Source organism: Chiloscyllium punctatum, chromosome 44 (assembly GCF_047496795.1).
Source record: "Chiloscyllium punctatum isolate Juve2018m chromosome 44, sChiPun1.3, whole genome shotgun sequence".
NCBI lineage: Eukaryota > Metazoa > Chordata > Chondrichthyes > Orectolobiformes > Hemiscylliidae > Chiloscyllium > Chiloscyllium punctatum.
In genome coordinates this window covers 53205648-53229734 of record NC_092782.1, presented here as the reverse complement: position 1 = coordinate 53229734, position 24087 = coordinate 53205648, and the positions used below count along the sequence as shown (strand labels likewise).

At 40.2% G+C, this 24087-nt stretch overlaps 1 protein-coding gene across 2 annotated transcripts in view; it reads left to right on the top strand.

Annotated features, from left to right (window-relative positions):
* The window catches only part of net1 (neuroepithelial cell transforming 1), a 165810-nt gene that overhangs the window by 77009 nt on the left and 64714 nt on the right, over window positions 1-24087 (top strand). The window contains exon 3 of one of the 2 annotated variants that reach the window (XM_072562949.1): window positions 10524-10583. In XM_072562949.1, coding sequence (XP_072419050.1) covers window positions 10524-10583 — 60 coding nt within the window. Of the gene's footprint in view, window positions 1-10520; window positions 10584-24087 lie in introns of both variants that reach the window. The other variant, XM_072562948.1, reaches the window with a different exon arrangement.

Here is a 24087-nt window from a genome sequence, read left to right as displayed (position 1 = left end):
CTCTCAAGTATACTCCTACTGCCTTTATACTCTTCTAAGGATTCACTCAATCTATCCTGCCTATACCTGACATATTCTTTTTTCTTTTTCTTAATCAAACCTTCAATTTCTTTAGTCATCCAGCATTCACTATACGTATCAGCCTTTCCTTTCACCCTAACAGGAATATACTTTCTCCGGACTCTCGTGATTTCATTTCTGAAGGCTTCCCATTTTTTAGCCGTCCCTTTACCTGCGAACATCCGTCCCCCAATTGCCCAATGCTGTCAAAATTGGCCTTTCTCCAATTTTTAGAACTTCACCTTTTTAGATCTGGTTTATCCTTTTCCATCACTATTTTAAAACGAATAGAATTATGATCGCTGGCGCCAAAGTTCTCCCCCACTGACACCTCAGTCACCTGCCCTGCCTTATTTCCCATGAGTAGGTCAAGTTTTGCACCTTCTCTAGTAGATACATCCTCATACTGAATTAGAAAGTTTTCTTGTACACACTTAACAAATCTAGTTAACAAGGTTAAGAACATTTACTGTCTCACAGTAAAGGGCTTGGTCTCTGCTATTTATACTCATTGATTGTAATAATCACCCAATTAATATGTATGTTGCCTTATCTGGATACTCCTCCCTGTAAAATGACCATATAGTTCTTTGAGAAACTGCTCCTCCAGAGAAGAGCATGAACTCATGTCTCTGTGCACATGGGGGATCAATGTCTCTCCCTCCAGGGCCAGGAATAAACATGAAAGAGGTAAAACTACACTATGTCTCTGAGCATTTTGCTTCGACTCGGGGTGTGGAAACGGGGTGACAGTTTCTCCTTGTGAGAGAGTCGAGGACCAGAATAAGGCATCTCCCATTTAAAGACAGATGAGGAGGAATTTCTTTTGTGGGTGTTGAACCTGTTGATTCTTTACCATATAGGACTTGTAGAGGCTGGATCATTAAATATATTCAAAGCTGAGGTACACATGTTTTAATTAGTAAAGGAATCAAGGATGTTGGGGAAAGGCCGGAAAATGGAATTGAGGGTTATCAGATCAGCTGTGATTTGATTGAATGGTGGGACAGACCTGATAGACTGAATGGTCTACTTCAGCTCCTGTGTCTTATGGATTTATTGTCTCTCCAGTCTGGTCATTAATCAAAAACAGCCCCCGCAGAGTCTATAGCAAAGCAAGATGTTATCACTAGTCATGTGATTTCTAGGAATAATTACGTTATGTACACCAAACCTGAAATAAATTCCTCTTCTTAAATCTTTTAAAATTTGAGTCCTCTAAGCAATATTTAATTAAGTCTTCATAAAACCTCCAATTAATTTTTTTTTAGTTGAGCAAAATCTAGTGCTACTTTGTGTCAATGTTTGCAACCTGAACCTCCTTTTGCACCTTCATTGTACTCTTTTGATGGTTTTAACGGCATGTACAATTCTCCCACAAGTATTCAATAGCAGACAAAGCAAAGTATTGCACAAATTCGACATTATTTCCTTTTTATATTCATTGATATAATTTATAAAACCCATTACAACAGTTTCCAAGCTGAAAAAATGTTTCTTATCATCCACCCTCATTACCATTGAAGTAACTCCACAGAGTTTGGTATACCGTCACCAAGTCACCCTTTCTTTCCACACGGACAGTCCTTGACACTGATTCAGCTTCCTCAGAGCCAATTGTCACAATGAAGAGGATGTCGAACACTCTTTTTATCTGTTAGCCAGGGCTCCCTGATTGGACTAGATTAACAGCCCAATGAGGCAACTCAAATTCAATGAAGTCAACCTCACTGACCTCATTGCAATCAGTACATCCCTCCCCCCAAGTCAGTGGTTATAGGTGGTACTTTTTTAACTCCTCCTGGGACATGTTAGCACCGAGTCAGGTTCCTCCAACTTTGCCTCTGATATGGGTGGTGTGTAACACACAGTAGCTCACTTTTTGTGCCTGGAATGAGTCGGAAGAAATTCATTCTCTCCTTCAGGTGGCAAAGGTGTTTAGGTGGCAACATCTATCATGTCCATTTCAGATTCTGAGCTATCTTCAATACTTGATAGGAAGGGACAGCCTATTTCAGTCGAGTTGGAAAGGCTGTCGGAAAACTGAGGAAGCTTTGATCTCGCACCATCTGCGTGTGTGCAGCTTTCATATGGTCCATGTGCTTGTTCAGGACCATCACACCTATGCAAACTTTATACATCACTGGACCAGACCTCATGCTGACCATGCCTTTTACCCATGCAGGGCCATTCCCATGGCTCCTATACCAAACTTTATTCCCCTGAAGTAAAGTGTCTCTCTCACTTAGCGGACTCTTGAATCTGGCATTGGCATTCCTGATGGCAGCTCCCAACTAGCGTCCCTCCCCTCCCCCCCCCACCCCCCCAAAGTCTCGGAAGATTGGATCTAACCTGGTCTGGAGTATCCTCCCCATTAGCCACCCTGCTGAAAATATCCCTGTAGTTGCATGAGGAGTGGTCCTACAAGAAATAGGAATCGCGACAGTTTGATATCTAGTGGAGCTGTAGCCTGAATTTTTATGCCTACCGACAAAGTTTGGACTGCTCTTTCTGGCAGTCCATTGGATGATGGAAATTTAAAATAATTGGTTAAGACCTTTTGAATAATACAATGCATTCACTGAAAAGATGGTAGAAGCAGAGTTATTCCCTGTTTCATGAGGATATTTGATGGAAACTTGAAAAGGAAAATTCATTTGTGGACTTATGAACAGAATAGTGGATTGGAAGTATTTGGATAAATTCACAAAGCCAAAACAATCTAAACTGGCCAAATGACCTCCTTCTGCACTGTATAATTCCATAGCAACAGTTTTGAGGAAAGCTATTTTTGTGTTGCTGGAAACATGATCATTATTCGCAACAGTGCAGTAATATAAAAATAGGACAGTTTACCTAACCAACGCCATCTCACATAATGGGTTCTGTTTATCATTGCTTCTTGATCTTACAGGTGTCACTACTCAATCCACTTTTTCGTTTAGGGCAGTGGCTAAAATCTTCATTTGCACCTTATGGTGTTCTGATATTTTGGACTTGGCTGGTTCACCTTTCAATATACTTTGAGGTGTTTACCGGGTGAATATTAAATGGGGCTTTCCTGATGTTTGGAATATTAGTAGGACTGCACTTCTGATGATTGGAGGTGCTTCTCCTGATTTAAAATTAGAAACAAGGCAGTAGGTTTACACCTTCTTTCTTATTTGAGTGAAAATGTTCCAAGCAGAGAATTGACCTTTTCCCAAAGTAGCAATGAACAAATGAGGATTGTAGCGCCTTGTTGCTAATATTTAAAACTCTCCCTATCATTTCACATGATGCAAAATCTATTTTTTGTATCCATTCGAAGTATGGCAAGTAGTGGATGCACTTTTTCATTCCAAGCAAGGGTACTTGCATCATAATTAACAAATTATGAAGGGCTTGTAATTGTTTAATGGGAATGGTTTGCTATTGTCTTGATGCTGCACTGGGCACAAGAGACTCTGGATCTTTCATTGTGCTAAGGTTACACTAATTTGACCCAAAATGGGTGGAAGACTTCAAATCACATTTCAATGTGGACATGGAGCAGTTAAAAGTACTTTTAAAGGAGTTTTCTTTCCTAAAACATTGCTAACTGTGCCCCATGCTGTTTATGTCTGCACTTTGTCGATTTTCAATCCAACCAAGGCAAGAACTTGCATAGACATCAAAGGAAGCTGATTGATTTCTTGGAGAAGCATAGAACAAGAATGTGAAACTCCATAAACAGTCAAGAGGAACATAGAGTCATACAGCACGGAAACAGACCCATCAGTTCAATTCGTCTGCGCTGATCAGATAAACTAAACTGATTTAGTCCCATTAGCCAGCATTTGGCTCATATCCCTCTAAATCCTTCCTATTCATGCACCCATCCAGATGCTTCTTAAATATTGTAACTGAACCCCCTCCACTACTTCCTCTGGCAGCTTGTTCCATACACGCACCAACCTCTTTGTGAAAAGGTTGCCAGTTAGGTCTATCTTCACTATTTCCCCTCTTACCTTAAACCTTTCCCCTCTCACCTTAAAACTCTGCCCTCTAGTTTTGGACTTTCCTACCCTTGGGAAAAGAGCTTGGCTATTCACCCTATTATCTGATTAAAATATAAGGATATGGGTGCATCTTGTACTTTTCCTGATGTTCGTGTCTGCCAAATATGTAAACTTGCTTGTAAACTAATTTGCTTCTTGTAATTTGATTCAGTTTTTCATGCATACAGAATTACGTAATGTCTGAGAAATAAACAGGTTTCAGGAACTGAACACGACTTCGAAATTCTGGTGTGACACATTTACTGATAGGCATGTCAAGATTGTGAAACTTGTACTGCCTGTGAGCATTGCTGGCGCAAGCAATTTATGTGTATATTTGCTACCAACAGTGCTTTCCCTCTGGAGGCAGAGAATGAAAGAATTTTATGAGGTAGTATTCTTACATAGGAGAAATATATAGTCCCCTTGTATAATGATTTGGAGGTGCTGGTGTTGGGCTGGGGTGTACAAAGTTAAAAATCACAACGCTCCAAAAGCGAGTGCTTCCAAATAAACCTGTTGGACTATAACCTGGTGTTGTGTGATTTTTAACCCTCGTATAATGTTATAGCACCATACGGGAAAAATCATTTTAAGCAACGAAGTTGTATTTCGTTTTTTAAATATGGCTGCAGATGATAAAAAAACAAATAAAATAACAGGGTAAAAGCAAGATTAAAAATAACATCCTTGTGTGAAAGATAATGAAATGAGTATTAAGAAAGGAAACTAAACAAGATGAAAGAAATTGGGCTAATGTCAGAAAAACAGACAGCAAGTTAATGGCCTGCAAGCTGGATAAGATCATAGTGAGGGCAGATGAATGCTATGTGGCATTTGTGGACTAGTGAAAGAGGTTGCTGGTACACAAGGAGCCATTTGTACTTGGCAAGATTATCTTCAAATGAATGAATGATCTTATTGTCATGTGTATTTTACAGTGAGAAAAACAGTAAAATATAATGAAAAACGTTCCCACTGTTGCCATGACTCAGCGCCATTTTGAATAGGTTTAAGGAAAAACAGATAGAGAGTTGAAAGGTGTGGCGCTGGAAAAGCACAACAGGTCAGGCAGCATCCGAGGAACAGGAGAATCGACGTTTCAGGTTTAAGCCCTTCATCAGGACTCTGATTTCCAACATCTGCAGTCCTCGCTTTCTCCTATAGCTTAAAGAGAGTCCATCAATCTTGAGCCAGCCCATCATCAATTGCGCCTGCGCTGCCATCATTCCTCCACTACCTCATCACATCTACACTGGACCCAACCGACATTGAAGTCGCCACTCTTCAAGCACCATATTACACTGCTGAGCAGATTTCATTCATGATGTGTATTTTATGAAGTGTAGAAGTACAATGAGAAAGTTGAAGTTATTCTATCTCAAAGGGTTAAATTTAATTTAGATTGTTAAGCAAATACCCACTACAGTATGAGTCAGATCCTGGAGGCATCTAATTTGGTTGAATTCTCAAGAATCAATTGGCTTCAGTAACAGAAGGCATATGCAGAAGGCAGTTGAGAAAGAGGATTCTCAATGATGATGTGTATGTCTGGGGAAATCAGAAACCATCCCAGAACATCTTTAGTTTCTAGCAAAATATAGTGAGAAAGTTATTCTGTTGTACAAGAAACCAGATCACTACTCTCTGTGATTTTGCTCACTGTAAGGTAGATTTCCTAGCTCCATTTCTTTCATGATCAGGATCTACATGCTTGGTCTGATATGTTAGAGGAAGGCCAATTGTAATCCAACAAGAGGCTCTTAAACAAGATGTAACTTATTGTATGGTAGCAACGGGACACAAATAGCACTGATGTGATGGACATGATTATAGACACTGTGAAGATAGTTGATGTTATTCCTTTGAGATTCTAAGCTGTTCACCCTTGCACCCTCACGTTATCTCCCCTGAAGCTTTTCTCATTATGAATATTTGTGTATGTATTTATTTTTACCATTACTTCATCTCCCCCAGACTTGAAAGATGGTAGATCTCTGGGTTTGAAACTGTGTTAATTTTGATCCTGACAATGAGAGGCCTGTGAGAAAAGGTTAAGGTCTAGACTGTCTCCTTGATATACTTGAAGGGGGTTAGGTCTGGTCCATAACAATACGATGAAGGCAGCTTTACCTTAACTTGAATAAAGCCTAGAATAATTAACTGCTCTCTCTGCCTAACTTGCCACCTTAAATGACTCATGTACATATATACCTAGGTCTGCACATCCTTTGGAATGGAACTTTTTATTCTATACTGTCTCTCCATGTTTTGTCTACTATAATTGACCCCTTTCAGGCTGTTGCCCAGGAATACCAATGACCATATGCTAGCGCCCTGCTTTAGCAATACTGGAGTTGCCTCCCTTATCTTAATCGTAACATTCTAATATAGAAGAGTACAGAACAGGAATAGGCCCTTTGGCCTACAATGTCGTGCCAAACATAACGCCAAATTAACTAATCCCTTCTGCCTGCCCTTGGTCCATATCCCTCCATTCCTTGCATATTCATGTGCTGATCTTAAAACACCCCTATCCTATCTGCTTCCCCACCAATGCTGGTAGCACATTCCAGACTCCTACCACACTATATAAAAAAAGGTTTGCTCCCCTCACCTTAAATGCATGCCCCCTAGTATTAGACATTTCAGCTCTGGGAAAAAGATTCTGACCCTCAACCCTATCTATGCATCTCGTAATTTTATAGACTTCTATCACGTCCCCCCTCAATGTCCGCTGCTCCAGAAAAAGCAACCAGAAGTTTTATAGCTTCCCTTTCTAGTTTGTACTCTCTAATCCAGTCAGAACCCTGTTAAACTTCTTGTGCACCCTCTCCAAAACCTCCACATCCTTCCTGTAATGTAGCGACCAGAATTGAACAAAATGTGCTAAATGTGGCCTAACCAAAGTCTTATAAAGCTGCAACGCGACATCCTGATTCTTCTACTCCATTCCCTGACCAAAAAAGGCAAGCATTACCACCTTATCGACTTGCGGGGCCACTTTCAGGGAACTATGGACTTGATCCCTCTGTTCAGGGTCCTGCCATTAACTGTATACTTTTCCTTGACACTTTGATCTCCCAATAGTGCCGCACCTTACTTACCTGGATTAAACTTCGTCTGCCATTTCTGTACCTATATCTGCAACTGATCCATATCCTGCTATATCCTTTGACAACCGTCTACACTATCCACAACTCCCCCATTTTGGTGTCATCTGCAAACCTACTAACCCACCCATCTACATTTTCATCCAAGCCATTTATATATATCACAAACAGCTGAGTTTGCAGTATGAATCCCTATGGAGCACCACTAGTCACAGACCTCCAAGCTGAAAAACACCCTTACATCACTACCTTTTTTCTTCTGCAGACAAGCCGGTTCTGAATCCAAACAATTACGTAACCATGAAGCTCATGCATCTGAATCTTTAGGATGAGCCTATCATGAGGGTTGAAAGCCTTACTAAAATCCAAGGGGACGACATCCATTGCTCTACTCTCATCAATCACCTTTGTCACCTCCGCAAAAAATTTAAATCAAGTAGACCCATTCTAGACTCATAACGTCTTTGGTCAGAGTTAAAGGGTTCATTTTTGATTTCAGTTTAGTGGAAAACAACCATGTGATATTGGTGAACAAAGAGACCTTGGAGTGCAAGTTCATAGTTCCCTGAACGTGGAGTGGCAGGTAAATAGGATATTGAAGAAGGTGTTTGGTATGCTTTCCTTTACTGGTCAGAACTTTGAGTATAGGAGTTGGGAGGTCATGTTGCAGCTGTACAGAACATTGGCTAGGCCATGTTTGGAAAATTACATGCAATTCTGGTCTCCTTCCTTTCTGAAAGATGTTGTGAAACTTGAAAGGGTTCAGAAAAGATTTACAAAGATGTTGCCAGGGTTGAAGGATTTGAGCTATAGGGAGAGGTTGAATAGGCTAGGGCTTATAGAGGTTTATAAAATCGTGAGGGGCATGGAAAATGGGGGAGATACTAAATGAGTATTTTGCATTAGTGTTTACTGTGGAAAAGGATATGGAAGATATAGAATGTAGGGAAATAGATGGTGACATCTTGCAAAATGTCCATATTACAGAGAAGGAAGTACTGGATGTCTTGTAATGGGTAAAGATGGATAAATCCCCATGACCTGATCAGGTGTACCCGAGAACTCTATGGAAAGCAAGAGAAGTGATTGCTGGGCCTCTTACTGAGATATTTGTATCATTGATAGTCACAGGTGCCAGAAGACTAGAGGTTGTCTAATGTGGTGCCACTGTTTAATTAAGAAGGGTGGTAAGGACAAGTCAGGGAACTATAGACCAGTGAGCCTGACGTCAGTGGAGGGCAACTTGTTGGAGGGAATCCTGAGGGATAGGATGTACATGTATTTGGAAAGTCAAGGACTGATTAGGGATAGTCAACATGGCTTTGTGCCTGGAAAATCATGTCTCACAAACTTGATTGAGTTTTTTGAGGAAGTAACAAAGAGGATTGATGAGGGCTGAGTGGTAGATATCATCTATATGGACTTCAGTAAGGCATTCAACAAGGTTCCCCATGGGAGACTGGTTAGCAAGGTTAGATCTCACGGAATACAGGGAGAACTAGCCATTTGGATACAGGACCAGCTCAAAAGCAGAGGATGATGGAGGGTTGTTTTTCAGACTAGAGGCCTGTGACCAGTGGAGTGCCACAAGGATCGGTGCTAGGTCCTCTACTTGTTGTCATTTACATAAATGATTTGGATGTGAGCATAAGAGATACAGTTAGTAAGTTTGCAGATGACACCAAAATTGGAGGTGTGGTGGACAGCGAAAAGGGTTACCTCAGATTATAACAGGATCTTGACCAGGTGGGCCAATGGGCTGAGAAGTAGCAGATGGAGTTTAATTCAGATAAATGCAAGGTGCTGCATTTTGGGAAAGCAAATCTTAGCAGGACTTATACACTTAATGATTAGGTACTAGGGAATGTTGCTAAACAAAGAGACCTTGGAGTGCAGGTTCATAGTTCCTTGAAAATGGAATCGCAGGTAGATAGGATAGTGAAGAAGGCGTTTGGTATGCTTTCCTTTATTGGTCAGAGTATTGAGTACAGGAGTTGGGAGGTTATGTTGCGGCTGTACAGGACATTGGTTAGGCCATTGTTGGAATATTGCATGCAATTCTGATCTCCTTCCTATCAGAAAGATGTTGTGAAACTTGAAAGGGTTCAGAAAAGATTTACAAGGATGTTGCCAGGGTTGGAGGTTGTGAGCTGACCAGGCTGGGGCTGTTTTCCCTGGAGTGTCAGAGACTGAGGGGTGATCTTATAGAGGTTTGCAAAATTATGAGGGGCATGGACAGGGAAACAGACAATGTCTTTTCCCTCGGCTCGGGGAGTCCAGAACTAGAGGGCATAGGTTTAGAGTGAGAGGGGAAAGATATAAAAGGAACCTATGGGGCAACTTTTTCACACAGAGGGTAGTACGTATATGAAATGAGCTGCCAGAGGAAGTGGTGGAGGCTGATACAATTGCAACATTTAAAAGGCATTTGGATGGGTATATGAATAGGAAGGGTTTGGAGGAATATGGGCCGGGTGCTGGCAGGTGGGACTAGATTGGGTTGGGATATCTGGTTGGCATGGACGGGTTGGACCGAAGGGTCTGTTTCCATGCTGTGCATCTCTATGATAGGGTAAATAGACAAGGTCTTTTCCCTGGGGTGGAGGAGTCCAAAACTAGAGGGCATAGGTTTCGGGTGAGAGGGGAAAGATATAAAAGAGACCTAAGGAGCAATGTTTTTATGCAGCGAATGGTGCGTAGATGGAATGAGCTGCCAGAGGAAGTGGTGGAGGCTGGTACAATTTTAACATTTAAAAGGCATGTGGATGGGTATGTGAATAGGAAGAGTTTAGAGGGATATAGGCTAAGTGCTGGAAAATGGGACTGGAAATTAATTAGGATATCTGGTCAGCATGGACAAGTTGGACTGATGAGTCTGTTTCCATTCTGTACATCTCCAGGATTCTATGACATCACCGCTCATTTTAAAAGGACCTAATTTGTTGTGGAACAATGTTTGAATATAAACCACATTATTGTGTAGCTGTGTGTGTAACGTTCTTAATCTTGTTTCTTTTTCTGCACAAGGGAAATATGGCACCCTTTTCATATTAGCAAATGGCATTTTCATTTTGGTAGAGGTTTCAGTTTTTCATTGATGGTAGAGTTGTGAGATTATTCATACTGGAGACAACATATTATTTTGACCTGAAGTGTTATCACTATTTTGTGGTTAACTGTGCTATACCTGTACTGCATATCTATCAGATATAATTCATTAGAACAACGTTTTTGTGGATGAACTTAACTCTCTCTTGTACTGAGTCTTTCCGAATTATTTCTACTTAGTTATAAGAAAACTTGCTCAAATTTTATTTGTTTTCCCTAGAAGAAAAGGAAAAGAAGAGCAAAAGATGACGACGTTGTCAGCCTTTGCAGCCTCGATATTAAGGTAAACATTTTATGGCTTGTCAAAATAGGGGGCTACATTTGATTTACTTTAAAAGGATACAATTATGAAGAACATGTATTATCAAGTTGAATTGGTGTTTGAGTGGTGTACTTAATTTGCAATACCAATACTTATTGTGACTCTAGTATCATGCAATGGTATACATCAACAGCAAAGTGTAAGCAACATCTCTCGCATCAACAGTTTAGTCCATTACAAAATTACCACAAGTGTACAGAATTAAAACAAGCTATCTAGTCCATGTTGAATACAGGCTTTTAAAATAAAAGCAAAGTCCCGCAGATTCTGAGATTGGAAATGTAAATAAGAAATACTGGAGAAACCCGGCAGATTTAGCAGCATGTGTGGACAGTAAAACAGAGTTTACTCTCCAAGTCTGAAAAGAGAATTTACAGAAAATAATTTTTTAAATTTTGTTTTATTATGTTGCCATATGTTTTCATTTTATTTCAAATAAACTTTGGCTTTTTTTTAGTTTTCTTTAGCAGTGTTCCCTTGGTTTTGTTTTAGTTTTCTTTAGCAGTGTTCCCTTGGTTTTTTTTAGTTTTCTTTAGCAGTGTTCCCATTCCTTATATTAAGGTTACGATGAATTATGCCCAAGCAGAGTTGCACAAGTGCCAGTTTCCTTTGTAATCTTGAGAATTGGTTATTCATACCCAAATCTAGAGAATGAATGTTATCTTTGGAGGTAACCATCCTTTCCACCTGTTAGGGAGTCAGCTGCCACAGTAATACAGAAAAGAGTATTTACAAAATAAAGAATTGAGTTGGGAATCAGAAAAAAAAATGTTTCTAAAATAGGTTTCTATAGGTCTTTGGTATGCAGTGTTTGGTTAGTCTAGAATGGTGTGGTATCCCTACTAGTCTAGAATGGTGTGGTATGCAGTGTTTGGTTAGTCTAGAATGGTGTGGTATCTACTGTCATCATACTGGCATTCAAGTCCCACAGCAACATCTTGACCATGTAATCTTGACTAACAATACTGTAACAGTAAAAGAAAGAGTATCGTTCATAGTGCCATCTTTCAGATGAAATGTTCAAGCACGTCTACAATCAGCTTTCAAACAACATGATTCAAAGAAAGGCTCGAGTCCTAGCTAGTAACTATCCTCTAATCAAGTCACTTACATATTTTTGAAAAACAGGTTATTGGGTTACTTTCTGATGTTGCTGCATTTGGACTCATGCTGTGTGCAAATTGGCGGTCACAATATCAATACTTACATGATCAGTAATTACAGTATGACAGTGATGACAGTTCTCAAATGCTTTGTCTGTGAAGTGTTTTAGGATATCCTGAGGTAGTAGAAGATACATTGGGAATGTGGGTTCCTCTTTTCCTAAAGGAAATTAAGTACTACGCCCAATTGGTGCATTTTTATAAAATTTGTACATTTGAATGTCAACAAGTTGAAAAGGTGAAACAGATCATTTATTCAGTGACTGTATATGTAATCAGTAACTGTTTCTTCAGTGTAGAAGTGATGGACAAATCTAGAAGGTTTCTTTAGTCACTTTTTGTAGCATTTCAAATTGACTAAAGATAATATTTTTAAATGTACATCTCTAAACTGTGTTCCATGTACTGTTTTCCTTGTGCCATGTAATTTATTTTAAAACTATCATATTTATGAAATCATATTATTAACTTGAAAAATACTGCAGAGGTTTTAGTTCAATCAAGACTCATCCAGTGACCCAAAGTTAAAATTGGACCCCATAAATCTCAACTAAAATTCACAAGCCAATAGAAGAGTTAATATTTTAGATTTGAGCTGCATATAGATGTGGGCAAACTGACAAAGGGTCAGTTAGACTCGAAATGTCAGCTCTTTTCTCTCCTTACAGATGCTGCCAGACCTGCTGAGATTTTCCAGCATTTTCTCTTTTGGTTTCAGATTCCAGCATCCACAGTAATTTGCTTTTATTACAAAGAAAACTGGTGGGAGCCACAGGGAATGGCAAGATGGAACACTTAGTTGCTGCTCCCATTTCCAGATATGATAGTTTGTAGATTATCATTAAAAATGATATGATACTGACCAGACAATATGTTACTTTTCATTTTCAATCCTGTGGATCATATTGTAAATTCTTTCTATTTGAAATCCAATTTAAGAATCCCCACTCCCTCATTCCCAGAGTAGGAAGTGAAACATTTCAGTCGAGTTCATCTTTGATTTCAACAACTTTCAAATTTCAAAGACCATCTTATATCAGTTTAAAGAAACCTTTGGACACCAGTGGAATTATAAATAATTTCTGTCCATTGAAGCATACAGTCAAGATTAGATCTTTGTATATCCAGCAAGATTGTGGCACGAGTGAAGTGGTGAAGAATATGCACACATATAAAGTTGATTGACTCCTAACTATCAGCTAATGCATCAAGCTGGCTCCACACATCATGGGAGCCAACTGATTCTGTCCCTGCAAATTCTGTTACTTTTGGGAAGCAGGTAAGTGAAGAAGCAAAAAGTTAATACTTCAAGTTAATCCAGAAGTGATTAAGAACAGAAGCTGAGAAATATGGAAAGTTAATCCTTTCTGTATTTAGCATTGTTGCTCCGCTTTTTCAGTCTGGCTTCAAAGCTCTCTTGTCCTAAAAAGTATTGATACATGCACTTCATATGGATGCCTCCCCTTATATGACCAGAAATTTCCTGACAAGCTTGTGGGGTTAGTAAGATAGAGTTTCATAGTTTGTTTATGGGCTTTCCACTCACAGCAGGCATTTTGATGCTCTACCATTAGTACAAGTTGTTAATGGCTTCATGTTTTGGTTTATTAGATGTTTACTCAACTCTGAATCAGATGCTCATAGCTGAATTATGGTTTTAATCTAAGTATGCAGTCTCAGCTGGCATCTCAATGAGTGCTCCTGCCATCACCAATGCAGCAATACTTCTATCTTTGAAATGATACTTTAGTCCAAGTTCCTGTCTGCACTCTTATTGGAATGTAAAAATCACTTTCGAAGAAGAGGGAAATGTTCTGTATTCTGACCCATCTGCATCCTTCAACTTACACCAAGGGAGCACAAAAAAAGATACGTTGCAGTTTATGGTACTTTGTCACAAATTATTGAAGAATTTCCTATAATAAGACTTGTACTTTTAAAGCACTATATTGACTGTAAAACATTTGAGATATCCTGGTCTACTGGCAGGTCCTTCCCATTTTTAAGTTTATTCATGCTGTTCTTCACTGTTCCTCAGACTTGCCTCTGTACTGCTGTCATGTATTTCCCATTAATATGTAAACTAATGTGCAAGAATAATAGATAGTTCCTAAAACTTTTTACAGTTAAGTTAATTTAGACAAAAGCTTATTCCAACCCTATAGTTTGCTTCAGGACCAGTTTTGTTTCGTGGAAGGAGTTTACAGATCTATTGTGGGAAGTGGAACAAGCTGGCTGTTTTGAAGATCCGGCTCAGGCCACAAGCTCCAATTAGAATCACACAGCACATAAGGGAATGTGAATTCCTGTAGCTTTGAGTAATGACAGCTGTATAGTACTCTTATGCTCATTTTAATTTATTATTAAATCAATTAATTTTAGTGGTATATTTCAAAACACTCATCCTAGTCTTTTTGGACTCATTGCTGCTTCCTTCAGTGGGGAAATGCTCGGAGGTCCCCACTAATTCAAGTTACAACGCGCTGAGACTGTGTGGGGTTTTGTGGTGGTGATGGTCGGGAGGCAGGTATGTTCATGGTGTGTGGTTTTTTTAACTTTTATGTAAAGAAAGTAGAGACATAGATAGATAAGATAGTGAAGAAGGTGTTTGGTATGCTTTCCTTTATTGGTCAGTGTATTGAGAACAGGAGTTGGGAGGTGACGTTGCGGCTGTACTCGACATTGGTTAGGCCACTGTTGGAATATTGCGTGCAATTCTGGTCTCCTTCCTATCGGAAAAATGTTGTGAAACTTGAAAGGGTTCAGAAAAGATTTACAAGGATGTTGCCAGGGTTGGAGGGTTTGAGCTATAGGGAGAGGTTGAACAGGCCGGGGCTTTTTCCCTTGGAGCGTCGGAGGCTGAGGGGTGACCTTATAGAGGTTTATAAAATCATGAGGGGCATTGAGAAGGTAAACAGACAAGGTCTTTTCCCTGGGGTGGGGGAGTCCAGACCTAGACGGCATAGGTTTAGGGTGAGAAGGGAAACATATAAAAGGGACCTAAGGGGCAACCTTTTCATGCAGACGGTGGTACGTGTATGGAATGAGCTGCCAGAGGAAGTGGTGGAGCCTAGTACAATTGCAACATTTACAAGGTATCTGGATGGGTATATAAACAGGAAGGATTTGGAGGGATATGGGCCGGGTGCTGACAAGTGGGACTAGATTGGGTTGTGATATCTGGTCGGCATGGACAAGTTGGACCAAAGGGTGTGTTTCCGTGCTGTACATCTCTGACTCTGAGTGAAAGTTGAAACACAGACTTCAGGATAACTTAGACCCCCAATTGTGGAACTATCCTTACTGATGGCATTAATTTAACAGTCAAACTGAGGAAAGCCTTTGTTTCTCACCTCTCCTGATTCCAAAACTCTGTTGTCTATCCTACTTGTTTCTATGTATCAGTCTTGCAAATGTTTTGAGTGCCAAACTTGGCAGTACAGAATCTTCTACAGACAGCTAAATTGCTTCATCTTTAGAAATTTCCTCATGTTTGTTATGCTGCCTGTTTACTAGCAACCATTATACCTGCGTAAGCTGTTGACTCAGCATACCTTTAGTGTAGGTATTATTTGGCTTGGATTCATTACAAGAGTCTAACACCTTCTTAATGCATTTAGCTGTTCTTACTATGCTTCTCTAGATTATTTCCAGAATCTGAATTACGAGTTCGGCTATTTTTAGAATATTGCATGCAATTCTGGTCTCATTACTATCGGAAGTATGTTGTGAAACTTGAAAGGGTTCAGAAAAGATTTACAAGCAATGTTGAGGGTTGGAGGGTTTGAGCTATAGGAAGAGGCTGAATAGGCTGGGGCTGTTTTCCTTGGATAGGATAAATAGACAAGGTCTTTTCTCTGGGGTGTGGGAATCCAGAACTAGACAGCATAGGTTTAGGGTGAGAGGGGAAAGATATTAAAGAGACCTAAAGGGCAACCTTTTCATGCAGAGGTGGTGCGTGTATGGAATGAGCTGCCAGAGGATGTGGTGGAGGCTGATACAATTACAGCATTTAAAAGGCATCTGCATGGGTGTATGAATAGCAAGGGTTTAGAGGGATATGGGCCAATTGCTGGCAAATGGGACTAGATTAGGTTAGTATATCTGGTCAGCATGGACGAGTTGGATCAAAGGGTCTGTTTCTGTGCTGTACATCTCTATGACTCTAAGTGTATAAAAGCACATGAATATAATTACCGTTGTTTTACACATGCGTTTTTTCCTTTTTCATTTCGCAGCATATAATCCTATACAAGTTCCACAGATATTCTTCAATTCTTTGTCTAGATGGCTGTAGCATCTGTGGAACCCTTAGCAGTGAGAAACAGGAGACTTTTGTATTGTGAAAGCATTGCAGGTGAACCGATCCTGCTCCTCCTCATATTATTCATACTATGGCCATTCCAGTAGGAATGCCACACCTGTAGTGTAACATGAACCCAAGATCCCGGTTGAGGCCATCCTCATGGGTACTGAACTTGGCTATCAGTCTTTCCTCAGCCACTGTGCTTTGTTGCATATCCTGAAGTCCATCTTGGTGGATGGTCACCCAAAGATCTGAGGTCGAATGTCCCTGAACGCTGATGTGTTCCCTGACTGGGAAGCCAAGCAGAGGTCGATAACAAAGTTTGGTACTCATGAGGATGGCCTCAACTGGGTCTTTGGGTTCATGTCACGCTACAGGTGACCCCACTACACTATATAGTCTCACACACACACATACATATACACTCACACTCTTACATACTCATACACTCACACAGACCCTCTCTCATATACACACTCTCTCTCAGACACATACACATACATGCCTCCAAGAGGCGCGCACATGCAAACACAGACACACACACACAGTCTTTCTCTCTCATCTCCCTCACATGCATGTATACGCACATGTATAAGTATGAGGTGAATTTGTAATTGCAGATACATTCTATTTTGTTCAAAAGCACACAATCTGCAGGCAGTCAAACCATGTAACATTTTATAAACTCCTACTTTGGAAATAGAATCAGTCTGACTCGAGATTGGGATACAGACAGATGCTAACCTCACACTTTTAATGCATTGTCTGAGCTGAGATGTCACTTTTTAAAATAAATCCGTAAGTTATCTCGATAATGTGATTGGAAAGAGTTCTGGGATTTGCATATTAATGAACCGAATCCTGCAACCCTCATCTAAAAGATGAAAGACCGAACAGCAATCTAGGTTTGTTGAGTATATTGTGTCTTATGCTCCTGCTCCACAGCTACTTGATGAAGGAGTAGTGCTCCAAAAATTAGTACTTCCAAACAAACCTGTTGGACTATAACCTGGTGTTGTGTGATTTTTAACTTTGTACACAGGAAATGGGAGCTGGAGTAGATCTTGAAGCCCATTGAGCCTGCAGTACCATTTAATACATCATGGCTGATCTTGTTTTCTACTCTGCTTTCTTTTCTGTTTTCCATCTTCTTCTCTGAAGGATTGATAATGTGTCTTTTGCATCCTTCAATTAACCTGCTGGATTATGGAATTCCATCAATTCACTTCTATTTGAACAAAGTAATTTCTTCTCATCTCAATCCTAAATGGACCCATCAGACCCTACCTTTGTGTTTCAAGTTGCCTGACCAGCAGAAACAAACAAACAACAGTTCAGCATCTACTCTAGTCATTCTGAATCAAGAGGTCAAGGTGGAATATACTCCAATTGTAATCTTGTCCTCTGTAGGTCCAGCAGTATGGATTTTTTTTCTACACCTTTTGCCCTAAAGCCCAATGCTGTATTCATTTTTTATATAGGCATTTTTGTTGAAAGAAAAAAAGTTTTTTTAACATTTTTTACAAAATTACAAAGTAATACAAACAAATATAAACACTAATATACAATTAAATATATATATAAAAGAAATAAGTAATAACCAAAACACAACAAAAGAAAAAAACAGTGAGAAAAAAACTCAGCTAACTACTAATCTATCCTACAAACAACCAAAGCGTAAAATAAGATATCTTACATTACTAGTAAGAAATAACATAATAATTAAATATGTACTCAAAATGGATTAGCATCAAGTCATAATGAAATCCGTATTTATATGGGATTCCTCCCCCGAAGGGGCTCCCGGAACAGCCAGAACTGTTACCACAGTTAGACAAAAGCCCTTGATAATATAGCTGAAATATCTGTGTCAAAAAATTCAGAAAGGGCTGCCATATTTTATGGAATAATTCAGTTTTTTGGTGCACCACATTTGTGACGAAGTCAAGGGGGATATATTCCATGATTAACCTATGCCAATTTGAAAGTCCTGGAGGGCCCTCAGATACCCAATTAACTAAGATACTTTTCCTTGCACAGAAAGAGAGAATGGAGAATAATTTCCTCCCCTGCACATCCAGGTAGGGCATATTTGAAAAGCCCAGGAGAAGAGACACTGGATCCAATCCAATCTCCATTCCCAAGATTTCTGTCAGAGCATTTGCTACTCTGTCCCAGTATTTGCGGATCTTGTGACATGTCCATAAAGAGTGCATGAGAGTGTCTACTTCTATTTTACATTTAGGACACATTGGAGATGTTCCTACCATAAATTTTGCCAGTCGTTCCAGTGCTATATGAGCCCTGTGGAGTACCTTTAATTGAATAGCTTGAGTTCTATTACAAATAAAGATCTATCTGGCATTTTCCCAGATGTCCTCCCACATTTCCAAAGGGATTTCTAACCCCAATTCCTGGTTCCATATTTTAAACAGTCGTTCCATGTCTTTCGATACCTTGTTATGTAATGAGTGATAAAGAGTACTGACCGAGGGTGGACCCATTGGCCATAGCACTCTTCTCTCCCTATCCAATCTGTAGTGACTGTCTAATAATGTGGTCTTCTTCTGTATATAATCTCGTATTTGGAAATACCGAAAAAGTACTGCAAATTTCTGGTACAGCTGCTCAAAAGACATCATAACCTCCCCACCGAACAGGTCCCCTAAGCAAGAGACACCTCTGGACCTCCAGGTTTTAAATGTAGCATCAGTCTGCCCTGGCTGGAAGCCACATGCTCCCACTATAGGAGTATAAGGAGTGGTTTTTTGTAAGTTACCCTCATCTTGCCGCATTATCCTCCAGGCTTTAATTGTATTTAATACAATAAGGTTTTTACAATAGTCCAGAATAGCTCTCATCTTATCTAAACATAAAAGATTGATGAGGGAACACTTGGGATGTCTCGATGTCGAACCAAATTGATTGTGGGTCACAAGAGACCCAATCAGCTACATAGCCTAATAGAGAGCTCAACTGATACCTCCTAAAGTCTGGAAAATCCAGTCCTCCCCTTGCTTGTGGAAGCTGCAGCTTCTCTAATTTGATAAGAGGCCGTCTATGATTCCAAATAAAGGAGCCAAGCCAGCCATATAGTTTACGTAATGTCAGTCTCTGCAACATCAAAGGGAGCATTCTCATAGGATATAAGAGACGAGGCAGATTATTCATTTTAACTCGAGTTACTCTGCCTAACCAGAATATTGGGAGATCTCCCCAGCATTGAAGGTCCTGCCTTTTTTTCTCTAGTAGGTGTATAAAATTGGCTTTATACAGCTGACCAAATACTGGTGTGATAAAAATACCTAAATATAGAAAACCCTCCAGTGACCACTGCAAGGGAGAACAAGATCCATTCAATAAATTGGATATACTAGAGAGACCCCCCAACAGCATGGCCTCCAATTTCAAAAAGTTGACTTTGTATCCTGAGAACATACTAAATAGATTAATTACTTGAATTAAACGGGGTATGGGTATCAAAGAATTACTTAAGAACAGGAGGATATCATCTGCATAGAGAGTGATTTTATGTTACCCTTGGAGCCACTATGTTAGAGTCAGCTCGTATAGCTTCCACTGGTGGTTCAATTATTAGTGTGAATAATAACAGTGAGAGAGGACATCTCTGACAACAGCCCCTACCCACACTGAAGCAATCCGAACCTAAATCATTGGGGTCACTGTATAACATTGAGACCCATTTAGAAAATACCTCTCCAACACCAACCTTTCCAGCGTGTAAAAAAGATATGACCATTCAACCCGGTCAAATGCCTTCTCTGCATCCAAGGAGACAACTAACCCCGGTATTCTTTCCTGTTGACAGTCTTGTATCATATTTAAGACCCTTCTAATGTTGTTAGATGATTCACGGCCCTTGATAAACCCTATCTGGTCCTCTTTTATGATATATGGTAAGACCCTCTCCAATCTTAATGCTGAAGTTTTAGAAAGGATTTTAAAATCTACGTTTAGCAAGGATATTGGTCTATATGATGAGCAATCTTCTGGGGCCTTTCCTTTTTTAAGAATGAGAGAAATATTTGCTTCTCTCAACAAAGGCGGGAGGCAGCCTTGACTGTGTGAGTAATTATACATGTCTATAAGTGGACCAGCCAGTTCCCCTATGAATTCTTTATAAAATTCAACCTGGAATCCCTCTGGTCCAGGTGCTTTGCCACTCTGAAGCTGTCTAATTGTGTCGAGTACTTCCTGGGTTACTTGGGGCGCATTCAGGATTGACACTTGCTCAGAGGTTAAATCTGGAAAGGCCAGGTTTTTAAAGAAGGACTCCATCTTCTTACTTCTATCTTCACAGTCCTGCGATTTATACAGTTCAAAATAGAACTTTCTAAATGTTGTATTGATCCTTTTACGATCACAAGTCAGAGTACCAGCACTTTCCCTAATGGACGTAATAGCGTGAGGAGCCTTTTTTATCTGAGCAAGATACACTAAGTATCTGCCTGGCTTGTAGCCATACTCATATAGTCTTTGCTTTGCAAATAATATTTCTCTCTTTGCTGTTTGGGTAAGTGCGGTGTTCAAGGCTGTCAGAAGGACTGTGATCCTTTGTAGCTTAGTAATAGAGGGTCTATCAACATACGCTGTCTCAGCTGCCTTCAAGCGAGCCTCAAGCAGGCGCTGTTATTCTCCCTTTTGTCTTTTCTGGGTCGCGGAATATGAGATAATCAAACCTTGCACATAAGCCTTAATGGTCTCCCACATCATCGATGGGTTACTGGCTGTACCTGAATTAATTTCCAAAAAGGTTTTGAGTTCTTGAGAGAAATATTTTATAAATTTGCTATCCTCCATTAAAAAGGAATCCATATGCCAATATCGGGGGCCTGTCCCATCGTCCCTAGTCTTAACTGCGGCAGAACGATATGGAATTCAAAAGGGTCAAGGGAGCAAAAAATATATCAATTCTAGTATGACACATGTGTGGGTTAGAGTAGAAAGTAAAGTTTCTGCCCTGGGGGTGAAGACACCTCCACACATCTACTAGCCCTAGGTCCTTACTCAGATCTGCCAATTGTCTGGATCTAAGAGATATACCCATAGTACTCTTGGGTATCCTATCTGTCTCTGAGTCCATAATACAATTAAAATCTCCTCCTATAATTGTATGGTGGGCCCCAAAAGCCATCAACTTGAAGAACGCTTCTGTTACAAATTTGAAGGGGTGTGCCGGGGGCAATAGAGATTCAAAACCTCATACTCCTCTCCATTTATTAAGGCTTTGATCAATATATACCATCCAGATTCATATTTTATCTGGCTTAAGATTTTAAAAGGAAGATTCTTCCGAATGAGGATGACTATTCCCTTACTTTTTGAGATAAAAGATGAGAAAAAAGCATGGTCATATCCACCCTGTTATAATTTTAAGTGCTCTTTGTCAAGTAGATGCGTCTCCTGTAAAAGAGCTATATCATAGAGTCATAGAGACGTACAGCATGGAAACAGACCCTTCTGTCCAACCTGTCCATGCTGACCAGATATCCCAACTCAATCTAGTCCCACCTGTCAGCACCCGGCCCATATCCCTCGAAACCCTTCCTATTCATATACCCATCTAAATGCCTCTTAAATGTTGCAATTGTACCAGCCTCCACCACATCCTCTGGCAGCTCATTCCATACATGTACCAACCCCTGCGTGAAAAAGTTGCCGCTTAGGTCTCTTTTATATCTTTCCCCTCTCACCCTAAACCTATGCTCTCTAGTCCTCGACTCAACCCTTTCTTTTTTAAGGTTTGATAGTACCTTCTTCCTTTTGATTGGTGAATTACTCCCCTTGACATTCCAGGTGCACCACCTAAGCGAATAGCTAGCCATGATTGTCCAGGCAAGCCCGAGACCCCCCAGGAGGAAGAACCCCACCCAAAACACCCCGAGTAAAGACCAGGAAACATTCACAAAAGCAAAAATCCTTTAAGACATTTACACGAATACAATTAAAAACTATTCCTAAGTAAAAAAAATACAAAACACATTTGAAAGGCGATTTTCCCCCTTGCTCCCAGAGGGCGTAACTATCTATCAATAACCCTAACCATAACCTCTCCTAACTAGTGCCCCGCCCTCGACCCAGACATTATAAAATGGAGTCGACAAATTCAAATGTTCTATAAAACCAAAATTAAAAGTGAGTGACCACCCCTCCACACCAACACCTAGATGCATTTAACAAACATAATACAAAATATGAATGTATAAAACTACAAAGTTACAATCCTAGCAATTATTAGAAAACTAAGTAAGATGACAGAAGACGAGAACCCCGCTGTTAAACAAAAAGGTAGGACAAAACAAACTCCCCCTCCAACATAAATCAAATAAGCCGCACAGCCTGTAAAAAGAGAAATCATATAGTGAATAACAAATAAGCCTCCCTCCCTGCCCTCTGGAAAAGGTAATGAACAAAAAAGGGATGGAGAAGGAAAGAAGGGGTAAACTGGGGCGGGAGTGCAAAGCAAAATCATTATCTATACGATTTGAATCTTACAGTCTATTTAAGAAAGTCCAAAAATTGTTTAGCCTTCTCCAGTGATCCAAAATTGTATACGGATCCTTCATGGCTGAAGCGCAGCGTTGCTGAGTAGCGCAAGGAATATTGGATATTTAGATCTCTTAGGCGCTTCTTCACCTCATCGAATGCCCCCCTCTTGCGGACCACGGCTGGAGACAAATCCTGGAATAACATTATTCTGGAACCGTTGTGCATCATGGCCTGGGGATCCTTCCCCAGGACTCTGGAGGCTTCCAGGAGCATCTGTTTCTCTTTATAGCATTGGAGCCAGAACAGAACTGGGCGGGGGCGCTGGTCCGACCCGGGCCTGCGTACAGCAACCCGGTGGGCCCACTCCACCCTCACCTGGCCTGATCCCAACTCCAACTTTAATATTTCATGAACCCATTGCTCCAAAAAAAACTGCAATTTGGCCTTCCTCTTCCCGTTCGGGAAGGCCCAGCCATCGAATATTTTTTTGACGACCCCGATTATCGAGGTCATCAATGTGCTCCTCCAAGGTCTGGACTCTCTGTTCGAGAGCCCAGACCTGGTCCACAGCCAATTCGGCAGCAGTTTCTGAGGTCACGGCCTTTTGCTCCGCCCTTCCAACGCATTGTTCGAGTTTTTAAATTTCTTGGTCGTGCCTGTTGCGAACTTCGGGAATTTTTGCCCTTAGTCATTTTAAGAACAACACTAAACTGTTCAAGTTTGATGCAAAATGACTAAGTATGCTGAGCAAAAGTTATTTTAAATTAATTAAAAGATGTGGTGAAGGCAGGTGCCCCACTTTGCCCAAGTCTTAGGCAGAGCACTACAGACTCAGACTTGCTGGGTCGCCGCCATCTTGAATCTTACCGTATTCATTATTTTTAATTACTTTATGCACATGAGGTGTTTCTTCTTTAATGTCTTCTGAACTAGAACCCTAAAATCCTCTATTTTTTTCACATCACTCAACATTTCTTATTTCCGTGTATAATAATTGCTTTCTTTTCATCCAAATGTTCCACCTGGTTTAATGACATGGAATACCATCTGCTATTTTTAATCAACCCAATATCATCTTCCTTTTGAGCCTCAGAACAACTTACTGATTCTTGTTTTAATATTATTTGCAAGTATGGATACCTTACCTTAGTGCTACACTAAGCCATTCATACTAATCAGTGTAGTGATTGTAATGAGGTTAGCCAGGTGGACCTCATAGAATAAGTGTTCTCTGATTGGATCAGATTAACAGCCACAATCAGGGATCCCTGGCCGACAGATATAAACAGGAATATCTGAGGTTGTGTTCATTCAAAGTTGGCTCTGAGGAAGCTGGATCATTGTCAAGGACTTGCCACTTATAAAGTAAGGGTGATTTTGTGCCATGGGATAACTGGCCTCTGTGGAGTTATTTCATTCAGCATAAACATCAATCCCCTCCACCCCCAGTATACGATGATTGCAGTGTTTATTTTGTACAAGGGTG